Below are 18,317 nucleotides of genomic sequence, written 5' to 3'. Positions count from 1 at the left end.
GCCCGAGGACACCGTGCTGCTACACACCGAAAACACGCCGTGTCCGCAGGGTCGAATGCCAGAGGACAGCTAAGCCCCCTCAAAGGGCACGGCCACCGCTCCACCTCCACCTCACACCCCAAAAGTGGCAGCTGTGACAACGCACCAGGTAGCAGAAGGTTTATTTTAGTCTTACCTAAATGAGAGTCACGCTTAAACCACGTGTTTGCTGCGGGGCAGGCGCAGAGCTGGTCCCTGGTCCGGCGACGCAGCATCTCCCGCGCACGGCCACTCGTGAGCTCACCGCCTCCCTCGTCAGCTCTCCCCTTGCTTCATCTTTGTTTAATCTTGTTTAATCCAAGCTTAATCTTTCTTAAGTGCAGCTCTGCAGCACCGCTTCCGCACGGCGACTTGTAGAGAGGCGACGCGTGCTGGAGGTGCTTTGCAGTAACAGAGAGGCCGCAGGGAGTTACAGGTCCCAACACGCAGGTAAAGTCCTTCCAACGAAGGTAGGAGACAAACATCCAGCCGTCCCTTTAGCTCTCCTGCTTCCTTAGCCTGGTAAGCATCAGGTAAGGGGATGCTCCAAAGTCTCGCAGGGCGCTGCAGAGTGAAGCACAAGACGGTAGCGATCGCTCAGATGCTTTCACCTGCCTAAGCCTGGCTTAAACCCACCACAACCACACGTGAAGGAGGTCAGAGGTTTGTAACTACGGCCCTGGATGTGGAGGAGCTGCCTCCAAATGCCTGTGCTGCTAACTGAGGGCAGGAACGTGCGTCCAGACCTACTACAGCAAAGGATGGGACCCCCAGGATAGGTTCTCGTTTAATGATGAATGGGTGTACGAGCTCTGGAGATCATAGAATGGTTTGGGTTGGAAGGGCCCTTAAAGATCACCTGGTTCCAACCCCCCTGCCATCAGCAGGGACATCTTCCACCAGCCAAGGTTGCTCAGAGCTCCCATCCAACCTTGGCTGATGTGCTGAGCGGGAGTCATGGCTCAGGGTACCACCGTCACACCACCAGCACCTCGGCTGGAAGCAGAGCTTGTGTTTTGCCTTCTCCTTTCTGGAGAAGATGATCTCTGCAGGATGGAACCTGAGCAAGGCCTGCCTCGGCTCACCCCAAGCCGGGCGGGATGCCAGAGGCTGCCCACAAGAGGCACGGGCTCAGCCCTCTCCATGCCCCACCGTACCTCCCCATGCACTTACTCCGTCCCGACAGCTTTGGAAATTTTCACCTGGGGCTGGCCAGACCAGAACTCCACTCTGTCTTTCAGTTCTTTATTCTGCAAGGGAAAAAAAAGAAAATAAACCCCTCTCAGCGCGACGCAGCAGAAAACAGGCGAGCCTGGACACCAGCTAGGAACTGCCGCTCCTCCAGAAAGGTTTTGGGAGATTTTTCACTTGGTTTGGGGTTTTTTTGGTGATTTTGTTTTGTTTCTTAAAAAAACCTAGTGAAAGATGCAAGGAAATACCACCCCAGTGTCATACTGGCACAAGCCCAGCAGCGCAAAGGGCCCCCCAATTGTGGAGAAAAACTTTTGCTCCCTCCCTTCAATAGATCTTTTTACTTTCCAGCTTCACCTGTGCTTCCAGTGCAGCCAGCTTCTCCGTCAGGTGTTCTATTTGTTTATCTTGGCTTCCAATTTCTTTTTTCAGTTCCTCTGCCTGAGAGTTAGGAAATAAAGTTTGCAAGAGATTCGAAACCTTGATCCATCAAAACTATCCCTGTGCCAAGCAAAGCCATAGAGTTGAACGTCTCGCTGTACCAGGGGAATAGCAGATCAGCCAAGTCCCTAGTCTTTTACCACAGCAGAACTCAAACTGATTCATTAATTGATTTCAGAGAATCACAGCATGGTCGGGGTTGGCAGGGACCTCTGTGGGTCACCCAGTCCAACCCCCTGCCCAAGCAGGGTCACCCAGAGCAGGCTGCACAGCACCGCGGCCAGGTGGGGCTTGAATATCTCCAGAGAAGGAGACTCCACAGCCTCCCTGGGCAGCCTGGGCCAGGGCTCCGTCACCCTCAGAGGGAAGAAGTTCTTCCTCGGGTTCAGCTGGAGCTTCCTGTGCTTCAGTTTGTGCCCATTGTCCCTTGTCCTGTCGCTGGGCACCACTGGAAAGAGTCTGGCCCCGTCCTCCTGACACCCACCCTGCAGATATTTAGAGGCATTTCTAAGGTCCCCTCTCAGCCTTCTCTTCTCCAGGCTGAACAAGCCCAGCTCCCTCAGCCTCTCCTCCTAGGAGAGATGCTCCAGTCCCCTCCTCATCCTCGTAGCCCTCCGCTGGACTCTCTCCAGTAGCTCCTCATCTTTCTTGAACTGGGGAGCCCAGCACTGGACACAGGACTCCAGATGGGGCCTCACCAGGGCAGAGTAGAGGTGAAGGAGAACCTCCCTCGACCTGCTGCCCACACTCCTCCTAATGCACCCCAGGATCCCATTGGCCTTCTTGGCAGCCAGGGCACACTGCTGGCTCATGGTCACCCTGTCGTCCACCAGCACTCCCAGTCCCTCTCCACAGAGCTGCTCTCCAGCAGGTCAGCCCCAGCCTGTACTGGTGCCTGGGGTTGTTCCTCCCCAGGTGCAGGACCCTGCACTTGCCCTTGTTGAACCTCATCAGGTTCCTCTCTGCCCAGCTTTCCAGCCTATCCAGGTCACGCTGAATGGCAGCACAGCCTTCTGGTGTATCTACCACACCTCCCAGTTTGGTGTCATCAGCAAACTTGCTGAGGGTACATTCTAACTCTTCATCCAGGTCATTGATGAAGAAGTTGAACAAGACTGGACCCAGTACTGACCCCTGGGGGACACCACTAGTTACCGACCTCCAACCAGACTCAGCGCCACTGATGACAACCCTGTGAGTTCGGCCATTCATCCAAAATATAAAAAAAAAATTATAAAACAATTTCTCAACACACAGTGTCGCGTTTTCCTTAGGATAAGAAGTCTACCTCTTGCTGGCGTATGCACAGAAACCTGATTGCGAAAGCCAATTAGCGCGGGGCCTTGCCTTAGCCGGTTGGGAAAGGACAAGCGCTCTGCCAGGGGAGCGCAGCAGGCGTTCGCACCGAAGCTGTCGGCCGGTAAAACGGCTCGTGTCACACCGTGACTTTGGGAAGCGGGCTGATCGCTTCGGGTTTTGTCGCAAGCCTTTCGAGGTTGGCTTTGCTCGTGGGAGTGGCTTCGCATGAAACCAGCTGCAGGGTGGGTGCCTGCAACGGAGCATCCCCTAGTCGGCCAGGTCCCCCCTAGGAGCACTCAAGGAGAACGCGGGGGTCCACCTGAAATCATCAACTCCACCACAATCACCCCATTCTCAGCGGTGCCATTCCCCCCTCAATGTTGAAACGCGTACGGCTGTGTGAACGCAGGGTGTGCAAAACCAGGCTCAGCGCGATGAGCAAGCTGCCCATCCCCAGCACACACGCGCCAGACAAGAGCCCCCATCCCAGTGCCTCCCAGTCCCTCTCCCGATGGCAAAGACCTGCCCGGTGGGACGGCCGCGCCAGCCTGACCTCCTGTATCACGGCGCGCAGGCCGTGGTGCTGCACCCGGATCACCAGCTGCAGGTGCTGGATCTGCTCCCGCAGGGTGGAAATCTGCCTCTGGAGATCCAGGCACCTGAGGGCGAGAGCAGAGCAGCCCGTGTTCAGGCCCCCCGGAGCGCCGACCCACCCAGCTGCTTTCCCACCGCAGCATCAGCTCAAGATCTTGTTGCTAGCAAGGATGCTCCTGAGGCTACACGGCAGTAATTCATGCAGAACTAGACATATAAAGGCTTCTTTATCGAGCAGAACAAATAAAACCATAGTTTGAGACGCCTCTTGCCTGGTAGGACCACCCTTACTCACTGTTGATCAGTAAATTCATGAATAATGAAGGCTATCGCCTTACCTACCACATGCACGACGTGCCCAAAGCAACATCGGCTCCAGGCAAGAATCACGACAGGGAAGCATCTAAAGCACGCAAAGTGGAAGGAAAAGCACTAGGAATTCGAGCAGAGTCAACTTCTGAGAGCTGTAGGACATCAACATCTGTTTGGGTTTCTTCCAGCAATCACGGTAAATTGGGTTTTGAACCAGTTGCTTCCATCACGAATAATTTTACTACCAGAAGGAACTTGGGCAAGTGATTGTTCGGTACTCTACATGAAGTAATTCCCCAGAAAGAAAGAAAAACACTTTATAGCGTGCATGTAATCACCGTTTGCCATCTTCATTCCTCGACATCATCTGCTGAAGCATCTTCTCAAATGACATCTTCTTCTCTATCAGAGTTTTCTTTTCCTAAAGAAACAGTTCAAGTTCTACAAACAACTATATCACATTTCCCGAGATTCAGTTGGCACGAGAAGTTTGGGTGTGCCTTCCACAGGTCCACTCAGTGTCTGAAAACAGACCGAACTCAGCAACCACCACCCCCACCAACCCGTGTCCACCTCAGCTGGGGACACAGACCAGCCTCGCCTCTCCGAATCAAACCCAGGAGGGGTGACGGTACCGACTTACCAGGAGAAAAGCCCACACTCTCTGAAAGCAGCACTTCTTTACTTAATTAACAAAATCCTGAGGTCTTGTGAGAGTCCGTGCTCAGCGGCCAGAGGATACCGCATTTCTGCTACGCCCTCCTCTCAAAACCTCGGCCACAGAGGGGAAAATCTGAACAAAACTGATGCCAAAATGCTTGGTATCAGAAAGATTACCGACATGTGATGGGGCTGGGAAGACGCTCGCTGACCCTGCCTGCACAGTAACGCCAGGACAGGAAAAGCTTAGTTTTAAAATGGCAGCTCTACAGGAGTGATTCCCACCACTGCTGAGCGAGTAGGTCGGAAAAGAGCAGGCACGGAGCCACCGCTCCTTCCAACTCAACTAAAACCACCAAAGTCACAGCAGAGGAGAAGAGGCTTTCCGCCAGTTCCCGAGCACGCGGTTGCCAGATCGCTACGGCAGCCGTCTTGCCTGCCCGCGATTTCGGATGCTCACAGTGGTGTTTTCTGAGGGTTAAAAGGAGCAGGTTTTTAGTGCTAGGATGGCTACGTTTTCATTTCCAATGCTAGAAGTGTGTCAGTGGGGGAAGGTGAAACAGCAGCTCCTCCAGAGTAGAAATCATTAACAGCTACAAATTCAGACCTCTCCCTGACACGCTACAGATTTTAAGCAAGTACGAAAATAACTGAAAGAGGGAGCTCAAATTGCACGACTTCTTTATAGTTACAGCTAAAGTCTCTCAGTTTGGGGTCACACGGCGGTCTTCTCAGTCCCAATTCCAACAGCGAGCATGCCCCAAACCCTGAAAGCAATTAACTCCTCGTCCCCAGCGCTGGCTGTCCCGGGGCAGGCTCCCAGGTGGACATGAGGAGCGGGTGGACGTACCTCCTCCATCCTTTGCACGCGCTCCTCCATCTCCGCGATGCGGGTGTGCTTTTCCCGGATGCGGGCAGCGAGGCGGCCGGTGGTTTCTGCACCCTTCTGGAGCTCCTCTTCACGTTGGAGGTTGGAGGCCTGGGACCCAGAAGGACACGGTTTAGCAGGCATGTGGTGACGGGTTGGCGGTTGGACTTGATGATCTTTGAGGTCTTTTCCAATCTTCATGATTCTGTGATTCTAAGGGTGTGAATGCGGGCGTGCATGGAGCTGGGAACCCAGTGCATGGACAGAGAGAGACGGGGCTGCCACAGCAGCTTGAGGAATTCTGAGCCAACTCTACCAACCCGATTCCAAGAACCAGGAATAAAGCCAAAAGAAGTTTTCTTTTTAATTTTCCTATTTCACTTCCCCACTTTGCTTTATTCTCCTTCTCTGGAGATGATATTCTCCTTCTCTGGAGATGATATTCTCCTTCTCTGGAGATGATATTCTCCTTCTCTGGAGATATTCAAGACCCACCTGGACACAGTCCTGTGCAGCCTGCTCTGGGTGACCCTGCTTCGGCCAGGGGTTGGACTGGGTGACCCACAGAGGTCCCTTCCAACCCCTGCCATTCTCTGATTCTGTGACTCGGCAGCTCTTCGGTTGAAGTTTGCAGCACGGAGAGCCAGAGCCCACATCGATATTTTGATCGTGACCAGGATGCTCGTGCCTGCATGGGGCGGGGGGGGGGAGATCTGTACCTGTATTTGCTGCTTCTCATTCTCATGACGTTTTTTCGCCTCTTCTGACCGAGTCAGGTAATTCTCGTAGAGTTTCTGGGAGGCAGATCTGAGAGCCTGTACGCCCGCTTCTCTCGTGGCTTCCAGCTGAAAGAGTAAATGTATGATACATATATACTGTGCGTTAAAAAAAGTGACGTTACAATCACACGCTGAAAAATCAGCCTCCTATACAAGACCAAATTTCAGTATTTGCCCTTGTCCTAAAAAAAAAAAAAAGGAATCCTAAACACCTGCGGGCAATATTTGACAGGCATTTTAGTTTCCAAACAAAAGCAGGATTATTCAGTATCAAGCCATCCCCTCATGCCACAGGATGATGGTTTAAAAGGAGAGATGCACTCCCAACTGCTCCTAAATACATTCGCTGTCAGCTACCAGCAGAGCTGGCTGTGCTGTCTCGCTGCCCACAAACGGGATGCGGCCTCAGAAGCAGATTTCGACATGAATTTCGTTGCCTGCTGGAACGCAAGGGTTTGAAGCAGCAAAGCGGAGCAGAGCCTGCGCCTTCCCCAAAGGAAAGGCTCCGGCACGGATCGCTGAGCAGGCACCGGGCTGCACCAGCTGGCACCCAGCTCGACCTGGGCTGCAAGGCGCACGTATTCATCTGAAACCTTAAGAAAACCCAAGCCTGAACGCACCTTGATCTTCAGCACTTGGTTTTCCCTGCTCACCAGCAGCAGCTGCTCTTCTGTCTCCTTCATCGTCGTCGCCACGGGACTGCAGCTCCAGCCGCTGCTCTGTGCCTCCGCTCTACTGCCTGAAACTGGAGGAAGCTGCTGAAGGAAACGCACGTGGAAATTGTTTTAAAAATCAAGGTAAAACAGCTTGGGCAACTGATCTGAAGCCTGAAGAAGAGAAGGCTGAGAGGGGACCTTAGAAGTCCTCTTCTCCTCCAGAGAAGGAGACTCCACAACCTCCCTGGGCAGCCTGGGCCAGGGCTCCGTCACCCTCAGAGGGAAGAAGTTCTTCCTCGGGTTCAGCTGGAACTTCCTCTGCTTCAGTTTGTGCCCGTTGCCCCTTGTCCTGTCGCTGGACACCACTGAGAAGAGTCTGGCCCCGTCCTCCTGACCCCCACCCTGCAGATATTTGTAAGCATTTCTAAGGTCCCCTCTCAGCCTTCTCTTCTCCAGGCTGAACAAGCCCAGCTCCCTCAGCCTCTCCTCGTAGGAGAGATGCTCCAGTCTCCTCACCATCCTCCTAGCCCTCCGCTGGACTCTCTTCCAGAGACCACACACCCACTCATGCCATTTCCATCTTCCCGTCTCTTTCCACAGGACAGCAAACTTCTGACAAACCTCTGATGGACCCAGGATAACCATCAGCCCAACATCAACCTGCTCACCGGCCCCGCTAGCAGACACCCTCTCGCTTCAGCTGCGACGCCGAGGCTTCACGCTGCGGACACGACTACGTCCGTCCCCTTGGGCTGCACCGGTGCCGGGCTCCGGCATCCTCCTCCTCCTCCCGCATCCCGGCACACAGACACGGCAAGGGGGAGGACACGACCCGCAGCCCTCTCACAACAAACCTAAGCGAGGGCTGGAAAAACCGCACCGGGTTTTAAAGCCGTTTAACCCAACCCAAGGCAGCGTACGCTGCAATTAAATCACTGCTGCGGAGTGAGCAGCATTGCTAGGACCCACGTGCAAATCAAAGGCTTTCCACGCGGCTCAGGATCTTCTCTTTCAGGGGTTATCGGCGTTGCTCACCCTGCTTCCCTCCGAGGCAAAGAAAGGAACGGAACAGCGGCGGCTTCGGAAGTACCTTTTTGACGTATTCGGCTTCCTCGGTGATTTGGGAACAGGAGGATCCGTAAAGGACGTAGTTTCCCTCCGAGCCGCGGTCCTCCCGTGTTATTTGCTCGGTGAGTAGCAGGGTGGTCATCACTATCCGCGCGTTCTTCTGCTCTGCACAAGCGAGAGAAGACAGGGGCTTGTTTCATTCCGCAGGGATGGAGAATAATCCCTTTATCCCATCCCATCGGATTCCACGGCATCTTCGGGGACACGCTGGAGCTGCGCAGCTCCAAGCTTAAAGCACTGAACTTTAAGGACCACTTTAAAAAAAAAAAAAAGCAGACACCTGACGATTTTTTTTAATAGATAAACAGATATATTTACACATCATTTTCACTGAATATTTCCATTGCTTTTTACTAGCAGCCTGCACCCCACTCCTGTTTTATTCCAGCAAACAAGTGGCCAGAGATCCCAGGCAGAAAATAAGTGAATAACTCGCACACGCACGCAGTTTAACCAAGGACAAACCGCAACTTTTGCCACCCATCTGCGAAATTTATGACCCAAACCCGGTCACCCTGCGCACAGCAATCCCGCCGCTGTCCAGGAATCCAGCCCGCGCTTGGCTCCGTGTTCCCAGCAACCACGCCGGCGCAGACTGGGTTCTTACTGGGATCGGGAGGATTACCCCCAGCCTGCTTAGATGCCACAGGCAGCACAAAGCCGGAAGGATATTGTAACTTTTGGGGAAAAATATCACCTGTCTGGGGGGGACAGATGGGAGACAAGGCTTTTTTCCCCAGTATCAGGCAAGGAGAATCCAGTCCCGCTGCCTTCGGCGAGGTTTGTGCTGTACAATGGTGACATCCAGTGTCAGCCGCGCTGCTCTGAAGCCAGCGTCGGGATCCCAGCCCCATCCCAGCCAAGCTGGGTGGTAGCGAGCACGTCGGAAGGGTCTGGAACCAGTTCAGGGTGGAACGGGGGAATAACGAAGCCACTGACGGAGCACGGAGGGTGTGGATCGGCTCGTAGTGGAAGAGACAAAAAAAATGGTTGCCCTTTGCAAAGCTTACAGATAATTTACAATAATATTTCACAGAATCACAGAATGCTCGGGGTTGGAAGGGACCTCTGTGGGTCATCTAGTCCAACCCCCTGCCCAAGCAGGTTAACCTACAGCATTTCATTTTAATATGTATTTATTTTGAAGCGTCCAAGCGTCTAAGGTCCTGGGTGCTCGCCGAGCCGCCCCGGAACGAAGCATTTCAGCACTACCAGGACGATCGCTCAGGCTAGCACACCTCTTAACCGGCTCATTTGCTAATAAATCATAACTAGGCGACTCGAAATGTTCACAGAGCCAGCTGTCCTAACTGCCCAACAGCACACCCACGCCGGAGACATCTCCACGCACTGCGACCTTGCGTCCCAGGCCGACAACACCGGGAGGCTAAATTAGAAATTAGCCGTAACCAAGCGTAAAGAAATTTAATAAATTAGCTTTTAATGCCCCAGGAACTCCAATTCTTAGGCGATCTCAAGGGCGGGTGTCAGGAGGATGGGGCCAGGCTCTTTCCAGTGGTGCCCAGCAACAGGACAAGGGGCAACGGGCACAAACTGAAGCAGAGGAAGCTCCAGCTGAAGATGAGGAAGAACTTCTTCCCTCTGAGGGTGCCGGAGCCCTGGCCCAGGCTGCCCAGGGAGGCTGTGGAGTCTCCTTCTCTGGAGATATTCAAGCCCCGCCTGGACACGGTGCTGTGCAGCCTGCTCTGGGTGACCCTGCTTGGGCAGGGGGTTGGGCTGGGTGACCCACAGAGGTCCCTGCCAACCCCGACCAGCCTGTGATATCCAGGCTGGCAGATAAAGCAGAAACGCTGGATGCCTACAGCTGCAGCACGGAAGAGGTTTTCCATGGGCACAGAAGATTGTTCCCACCAGCGCTACGACGGGTTAAACAAAGTTTATTCTGTCTTGCTTTCCCTCCTGCCTGCAATCCAGCATCTCCCAAGTCACCCAGCAGAAAGGCAACCCAGGATCAATTTATCTTTCAGCCTGGGCTAACTCAGGCTGAAACCTCCGCTCGCCCCCGGGCGATAAATCCTGGAATGGAAATGTTCCCCAGCTCCGAAGCAGCAGAGCCAGGAGAAGCGGCAACAGCCACAGCTCTCTGGCTTGACCTGATGGTGGCTGTCAGCTCGGTTGGGGAGGAGAAGTCCTTGGGAAGATCCTCCTTCCCCAGCTGGGCAGCCCTCAGCAGCAACCTGTGGGGCCGCACAGCTGGATCAGCCATGGGGCCGCACAGCTGGATCGGCCACGGGGCTCACAGCCGGACCCCAATACCCCAAGACGGCCCCTCCATCCCGATGGCCATCACCCCAAAGCCACCCATGCCACCACCGAGCCCCGCAGCCCCCCGTGCTGGTGCGGGGCTGCTCGGGGGGTGCCCCCGAAACACCCTGCCCGAAGATCGGCTGCGGGGGAAGCACCGCGCCCGCCAACGCTCTCGCCGCTTGGGAAGCGGGCGTGAAAAGGAGCACCAAGCTCATCTGCTCCTCACGGGCTTTCCTTGCTAGGAGGCACAATTCCAGCGGCTCAGCGCTTGCAGAGAAGTCCCGCGGCCACCCTCGATGAGCACTCACCTTTCGGTGACGCGTCCAGCGCACGAGATTTTCTCTGCGAGCCCAACACGGGTGTGACAAACACAGTAATATTCAAGTTATATTTTTATGATTATAAGAGCGTGTCCCTCTGCTTTTGCTTACGATGGGTTCCTTGCTCTGGAGCTCATGCAAGAGAGAATCCGGGACACGCCAAGCACCACCCTTGCTTATATAAGGAACATCCCAAATTACTCAGAATAATGTTATTTTGAGCTACTTTCCATATAAAATAGTGTTTCTGTCGTTATACTCCCGGCCAGAAAGAGGTGCAGCTCCTTGGCCACCCCAGCAACAGGTTTTTGCCCAGACCAAAGGTCACAGAATGGTCGGGGTTGGCAGGGACCTCTGTGGGTCACCCAGTCCAACCCCCTGCCCAAGCAGGGTCACCCAGAGCAGGCTGCACAGCACCGCGTCCAGGTGGGTCTTGAGTATCTCCAGAGAAGGAGACTCCACAGCCTCCCTGGGCAGCCTGGGCCAGGGCTCTGTCACCCTCAGAGGGAAGAAGTTCTTCCTCATCTTCAGCTGGAGCTTCCTCTGCTTCAGTTTGTGCCCATTGCCCCTTGTCCTGTCACTGGGCACCACTGGAAAGTCTGGCCCCATCCTCCTGACCCCCACCCTGCAGATATTCATAGGCATTTCTAAGGTCCCCTCTCAGCCTTCTCTTCTCCAGGCTGAACAAGCCCAGCTCCCTCAGCCTCTCCTCACAGGAGAGATGCTCCAGTCCCCTCCTCATCCTCACAGCCCTAAAGAACCTCCTCTCCTCAGGCAAACGGACGCAGTTTATGTTGTCCCACTGCACAAAACCTCTTCTGCAGAGAACCAAGGGAGAAGCTCCGAGAACCAGCCACCACACGCAACTCGGGGCGAGAAATCAGCAGGGGGACAGCAAGCGACCCACGGACCCTTGGCCAGGGGACATTCGCTCGCCCAGACGGCACCAGCTATGCCGCAAGCCGGGCGGAATAATTCGCTTTTGGCTTTATTTAAGGAAGAAAGGTGGGGACAGGGGAAAAAAAGGGGGGGGGGGAAGTGGGTTCTGCTTTATTAAAAGCAGGTGGTGAGAGGTAGCTCCGGGGATCCGTCAGGTTTCTCGGGGTGCACGAATTTGGGGGGGTGGGAGAAGGAGGTGAAAACACTCAAGGGCTCAGTGAGCAAGAGGCGGCGAGACCCGGCAGCTCGGTCCCTGGGGACAGACCCGACCCCACCTGGTGACACCCCCCCCTTCTTCCCCCCCCCCCCCCTAAAAAATGCCTCCCCAAAGCCCCCCGGACTCACCTTCTGAGGGAGCAGCCATGCTCCCCGCCGCGACCGGGCAGCCCCTGCGGGTCCCCCCACCCCAGGGTTGGAAAAAACCTTTTCAGCTCTTCGAGGCTGGCCGCAAGCCCAAGGCTGCCGAGTTCACCCCCAAAAGCGTGTCCCCGAGCGGGATTTTTTCCCGCTGGGATACGCCATCCAACTCCGCTTCTCCTACCGGGGGTGTGAGGCAAAAATGGATGGGGAAAAGGATGTCACACCCCAGCAGGGTGACGAACGCTACCTCCGAGTGCTGATGAGGGAGAAGGAAACTGGAAGGAAGAGAGGGAGAAGAAAACTGGAAGGAAGAGAGGGAGAAAATCTGGTAAACGCAGATAAAAGCAAGGCACGGAAACGCAGATAGCGCGAAGGAGAGAGGAGCGCCTCGAAGAAGAGGGCTTTGGAGAATAGTGGTGATGGAAACACAGCCGAGAAAGGCACCAAGAAACTGGGAAACACAGCTGAGAAAGGCACCAAGAAACTGGGAATCACAGCCGAGGGGGAGATGACAAAGCGGAGAACGGGAAGGTAAAAGTGTATCATCAACTTTTTTTTTTTTTTACAAACAGGAAAATCTTGATCAGCAAGTCCCAGCCCGAAGACCTTTATCCCTCCCGATCACATAACACTCATAAATAGCTGCAACTCAAGTTTACTTTTTCCAGCCACGTTTGGAATCCGAGGGGGCTTTCGCCCCGGGGCAGGCAGGGGAGGCCCAGGGATGCTTCCAGGTGGGCTGGGTGAGCCCTGGGCTTCCACATCAGGTTTCTCTCGGAGTGTAGAAGGATTTTTCTTATTAGAAATGGAAAGGAGGAAAATAATGCTGCTTTTTTTCCTCCTGCCTAGGACTTGCTGCCCCTTTCTTGCCTCCCCACAGAAGCGAAGAGCGTTAAGGGCAAAGCCAGCCCGCTGCCCAGCCCTGGCAAACAGCAGCACCCAGCCCCCAAGGAGCAAAGGGCAAGCAGCCAGACCCCCCCCTTACCTGCCTGCTCCCGCCCTGTCTCACCACTGACTCCCAGGCTGTTGCTTCCTCATCAATAGAAGCTCTTAAACCTCTAAAATGGAGGTGACTTTCCTGCTTATCAGACCAGTTTAAATAGCTAACCGCTGATGGTTAATCTTTAGCACATGCCTGGGACTAGCAACCTTCTCAACAGGATCCAGCTGTCCTCTGCAGCCCAGGGAGGCTGAATCCGGGGTGGTGATTTCATTTGCATTTATTGCTTAAGGAAGGCGAGGCGAAATGCAGCCTGGTATATCTTTGAAGCCACCTATAGAATCGCTTTCAAACTTCCATATTCTCCCAGGGTTCAAGATTTAGCACGCTGCAGCGCGATTGTGGCAGCGGAGCATCGACACAGGGTGATGGGGGGATCTCTCTTTTGACAGGGAGGACCATTGGAGGTGATTTACGGGGTACTGAATGCACTGACACCCCCCAAAAAAGAAACCCCAGGGCCCATGCGATCCATCCTAAAGCTCTGAGTCAGCCCCGTGCTCCGGCACGGCGATGCTTGGCTAGGCAACGTGTTTTCCTGCCCTGGCACAAAAGACGTCTCTCAATTTTTATTGCTAGGTGGTTTGGACTCCAGGATGAACCTGAGTCCTTGACACCCACGTAGCAGCGGAGGTTAACGAGCCCTGGTAATTTAGGTTAGCGATTCAGCCTTGCCCTGGGATCGTCGTTCCTCCTTCCTGCTGCATCCTGTTTTGATCCAGCTATCGCAATGCACGTCGGGTTTTCTGGGACGTGCAGCGAGCTCAGCATACGCATGGCCACTCTGTCAGCTCCAAGAGCTTGTTCAATTAGTCAATCATTTCTTGGTATTATTCAAACATCTCATTTTTACCTGCATAATAGCACCGTTATACCCTCAAACTCATGACAAAGAAAATGGCAAGGTTATTCTGTTGCTGTAGGTTTTCCCTCGAAGCTTTGGCTGTATGTTTTGATGAGGAAAGCATGAAGCTCATCCACAAATTTGGGGGGGTCTGGCCCAACGCCTGTTGAATATAATCCAACGAAACCTTGTACGTGCCTGCGAAAGAGGGTCTGCTGAAAACAGAACCAGTCATTCAGCCAATCTTCCCTCTGCGTGCATGATGGCCCTTTCCTGGGTGTGCTCCGGCAATCCCATCCCAGGTCGCAATTAGCATCCCAGGTCTCAATTAGCATCCCAGGTCTCAATTAGCATCCCAGGTCTCAATTAGCATGACGTGGCTCCCCAGCTCCCTCGTAGCTGGGGATTGCCTTAGCGGGAAGGCTGCTGATCGGTAAGGCGCGACTCATCACTGCTTGGGAACCGGTTCGCCTTGACTGGTGTTTCTCCGCGCAGACGGCTCTCCCGCACGGCTCTCTGCCCCGCGTCGTGCCCAGCGCTGCCCGACTCTGCCCGCTTCTCTTACCCGCACCGCCCGCCCCGGGGAGCGCGTCAGCAGCCGGCTTCCGATGGAAGTGGAAAAACAAAATTCCCAAGGCATGGACAACAGTACAGAAGATTTAAAACAAAGATTTATAAATGGTAATAGGGGTTCTGAGTTCCTTCAAGCAAAGGTCCCCAGGCACAAACAGCCTTTTATCGGTGGCTTTGGAAATGCTTTCCGTAAGTAACCCCAGAAAGAAGGAGTTTAAAAAAAAGTCTTCGCATTAGGGCTTTTAGATAAGAATGTCAAAGAACATTTTGGCCCTGCCAAGGCCATCAGCTCAGTAAAAACCATGAGTCATTCGCTCGTCTGCTGCCTGGCGTGAGTCACCCTGCGCTCGCACAGCGCCGAGGAGATGCCACATACCCGGTGCGTCCCTGGAAGCCACACGCGTGGGCTTTCACCCGTGGCGTCTTCCCTGGCCCCACCCCAGGCAATGGCTTACGGGCATTTTCCTACCAGTAAAATCCTTCTGCAGCTGCTGTCTGTGCCCAGCTCTTCCAGCTCCTTGTTGCAACCACCAAAATAACCCCAAAACCGGAGGAATGGGTCAGAGGAGGTCCCAGCTCTTGGTCATACGCGGGTTGGCAAAGCTGGAAAGGCGAAGGGGTTTGCGGCTACGGGTTTGCGCCACAGAAACTAACCTGGACTGTTCAAGGGAATGTGCAAACTAAGTAGTAATGATCCTTCAACAAGGAGCAAAAGACAGCTCTTTTGCCTCAAGTGTTTAATAGTCACCAGGGAAGCCGGGTAATTAATTTATTGCTTTAATTATACAGTGTGTTAACTGTTCCTGTCAATGTCTTTTTCAGATAAGAGTTTTGTTGCCTGAGTAGTTTGGGCAAGAATAAAGAGTATTTCTTATCTCGCCTAGGCTGAAAACACAACATGAGCAGGAAGATGAAGCCCTCACTCTTCCCGCAGTTTATAGAGACGTTTTAAAGGCATCTAACCAAGACTAGGAAATGCCTGCTTACTCCTGACTAAACAGGTCCTCTCACAATATTTGTTCTTTGAAAATGAAATAAATATTGCGTCTGGTCTCACCAACCACTAATTTGAATGAAGTAGAAACTAAAGCTTGATTTTTGTTCCTTCCGTTTCATATGTACAGAAGAGCTCGTGAACCGAAGAGCTCGTCGGTTTTTTTTTCCCCCCCCGAATAAATCATTTGTTCTAACAAAATGCTCTCCCTATAAAACTTGCTTCACTGTAATTAAAATTAGGAGTGGTTACTGGCAAGATTTATATGCTCTACTGGTAGTAAATAATCCTACCAAATGCTGCTTGCCTTTCTAACCAGTCCTGTGTAATTCTCCAGTTGCAAACCGAGATCTTCTCCACCACTCCTCGGGGCAGGCGTGTACCCGGGAGGCGATGCTTGGTGGCTGTTACCCACCGACGGACCTTCCCTCGGCACTCGCCCTTCCCGGGATACCCAGCGGTCTCAGGGACGTGGGCAGGGGTGGCCGTGCCCGGGGCGTCTCGCCCACGCGTGGCCCTGGAGCAGAAGGAGGGGGGCCGGCAGGCACCGTGCGCTCCCCGTCCGTCTGGGCAGCGGGGAGCAGATGGGACATTTCGTCTGGGATAATCGTCCTTTCCTTTCCACTCCAGACTCTGCTGACTCCTACAAATAATTTTAAAGTCCAGTTTTCAATTTCTGTGATTTCAGTTTTCAATTTTGTTAAGTCAGCAGAAAAACCCTTACGTTTCCCCAAGACCAGCCACGGGTCCTTCAGTGGCACATCGCCTCACCCCATGGGCCAGCTCGGGGCTGGCAAACGCCATCGTCCCAACCAACTGATCCAGTTCACCAGCGCACAGAGACCACCCTAGACGGGGGTCTCTGGTTAGGAGGACGGACTCTTTACATAAACAAATTCAAAGGAGCAAGGAAAAAACCTGATCTGGCCCATTATGGTTCTGTTTACACCGAGCTATTCTAAAGCATCAGGGCTAGTTTTCGGCACTCAGCGATGAGGAAAGTAAGGTCTGGAAATGGTGAATCACCAGTTTCCACCCTGGTCTGCTGTGCAGCTGCATGGCACAGTAAAGCCCAGACACTTGGATTTTTTCAATCTTCATACGTGACTGCTTTTAGAAAATAACTACTTTCACGGTCTGATGCTGAAGAAGAAGATCCAAGACACACATTTTCTTGCCGATGTGAACACTCTGGATGATAAATGCTTCAGTGATATGATCTTACTTACTAGCAAATCAGATGTCTTCTTCCATTCTGGGTTTTAAAGTTACGGTTTTCTCTTCCCCCAGACCTTTTTCCTCTCATGAACATGGTGGGACATACATATTATATATCTTCTAGGATTTGCGCTGCATGGTGTTACCCTCAGCCGCAGGAAATACTTGAATCTGCCTTTCACAGCCTTGGGTCGTATAATCTGTGTTTGACCTGTGGCAAGAAAGTTCAGCCCAGAAGAGCACAAGATGGGCAAACACTGCTGGACCAGACCCAATTGCTTTGCTGCCCAGAGGGAGCCCACGGCCTTGACCATTGCACTCCGAGTTATCCTGGAGGAAACGAGTTGCAGTGCATGGCTTTGACACCAATATGATACAAGACCTGGGGGACGCTGCCCGTAGATGGGCGGTGGGCTTTTGTATCCACCCAAGAAGAAAGGGGGATTTGCCCCTGGTGAGGGTACGGTGCACAGGCACACCAAGTCAAGGGCTGACACCATCCTTCTGGAGGTGCTTCCAGTTGGCCCTCACCCAGCAGATACACCCAAGGAGCTCTTGTGGGTGCGATGAACAGGGCAGGGCCTAATCCCAAAGTCCTAAAGTAGCTGAGATGTGACCCAGGTGTCTGGCGGGCCAGCAGCAGCCAGGTGCTCAGCAGGAAATGCTGATGATTGACCTGGAGATCTACCAAGAGAAATGTCTGGGCTTACCCAAAGTCTCCCCGGTGTTGAGGACACGCATTCATGCTTGATTTCTTAAAGCAGCACTTTGAGGAGACACCTAATGCTTTTAATGGGTTTAGCCTTGAGGTGTCTTCCTGCCTCTCAGCACAGGAAAAATCCCATTTATCTGAGCATTAGTCAGGTGCTTGGAAAGCGTGCCCAGAAGTGCTTCGGTGAGCCGGGCAGCCGGCGCTGCGCTCAGAGCCAGCGTGTGTAAGGGTGGAGGAATGAGACGTGCTGGATTCGGGCTTGGAAAGATGAAGTCATCGTTACCACCACCGAGCAACTTGCTGTAGTGAGGAGGAGTTACCAACGTCCTCGTTTTACAGAGTTATCTCGGAGATCTGCAGTCTCGCAGCACCCTCCCGTATCGCATTATCTCTTTGGGATCAGGGCAACAGGAGCTCTACACGTATCCCTGTTGCACTTCTTGATCCTATCACCCACTATGGTTTCTCACTGCTTTTCCAGCAATTGTGTCACCAAGCATTAACTTGAAACACAGTAAAAACAACATGACTATGACAGAGTTGGACCCTTACTAGCCTTCCTTGTGGGTTACAGGTAATCTGTAGTCCATACTTTGGAATTACTATATTTAAACTCCATTACCAATGTTTTTTCTGAGTGGCAGTTTGTATATCAGCATCTTTTCGCTGCTTGAAACTCATTTGCCTTCATACCTTGGCATTATGCTCAGAGTCCTCATGCCAGGAAACACGGTGCCAGTAAATGTCAGATGGAAAATGAGAAAACTGCTCAAAAAACTTGCAAAAATGCAGTTAAAAAGCTGTTTAAAAATATAATTTCAGTGTGTTTTTATAGTACTTACGTTTATTTTGATAGGGTTGCTGTAGAGAGTGGAAATGAGATGTAGATGAACTACATGTCATTTTTACCATCTAGACACGAGTGCGAGAATAAACTTAAAAAATGGGAACTCTGTCCATGCAAAGCCTTTCATTCCCAGGAAAGGGTTAGCAGTCACCTCTCGGGGGACGCTTTGCTGCTGGCGGCAGTGGGGCTGGATCTCGGCCGGCCATTTACTGCCATAAGCCTTGGCTCAGGGTCCAGGGCGTCACTCGGGTGGGCTGACACCACCACGCGAGTAGAGCACCCTTGGTTTCGGGAGG

At 53.1% G+C, this 18,317-nt stretch overlaps 1 protein-coding gene across 1 annotated transcript; it reads right to left on the bottom strand.

Moving 5' to 3' along the window:
- Positions 1–245: 245 nt before the first annotated feature.
- Positions 246–11,837, bottom strand: LOC142365648 (coiled-coil domain-containing protein 68-like). The gene is given in 10 exon segments (XM_075446659.1): positions 246–431; positions 433–582; positions 1,567–1,650; positions 3,503–3,608; positions 4,194–4,276; positions 5,366–5,494; positions 6,103–6,228; positions 6,783–6,920; positions 7,909–8,051; positions 11,819–11,837. Coding segments are annotated over 10 exon segments (1,098 nt in total). The 3' UTR covers positions 246–311.
- Between the last annotated feature and the right edge of the window lie 6,480 nt (positions 11,838–18,317).

Source organism: Opisthocomus hoazin, chromosome W (genome assembly GCF_030867145.1).
Source record: "Opisthocomus hoazin isolate bOpiHoa1 chromosome W, bOpiHoa1.hap1, whole genome shotgun sequence".
NCBI lineage: Eukaryota > Metazoa > Chordata > Aves > Opisthocomiformes > Opisthocomidae > Opisthocomus > Opisthocomus hoazin.
Note: the sequence above shows the minus strand (reverse complement) of the source record. Positions and strands in the feature narration are given on the sequence as shown.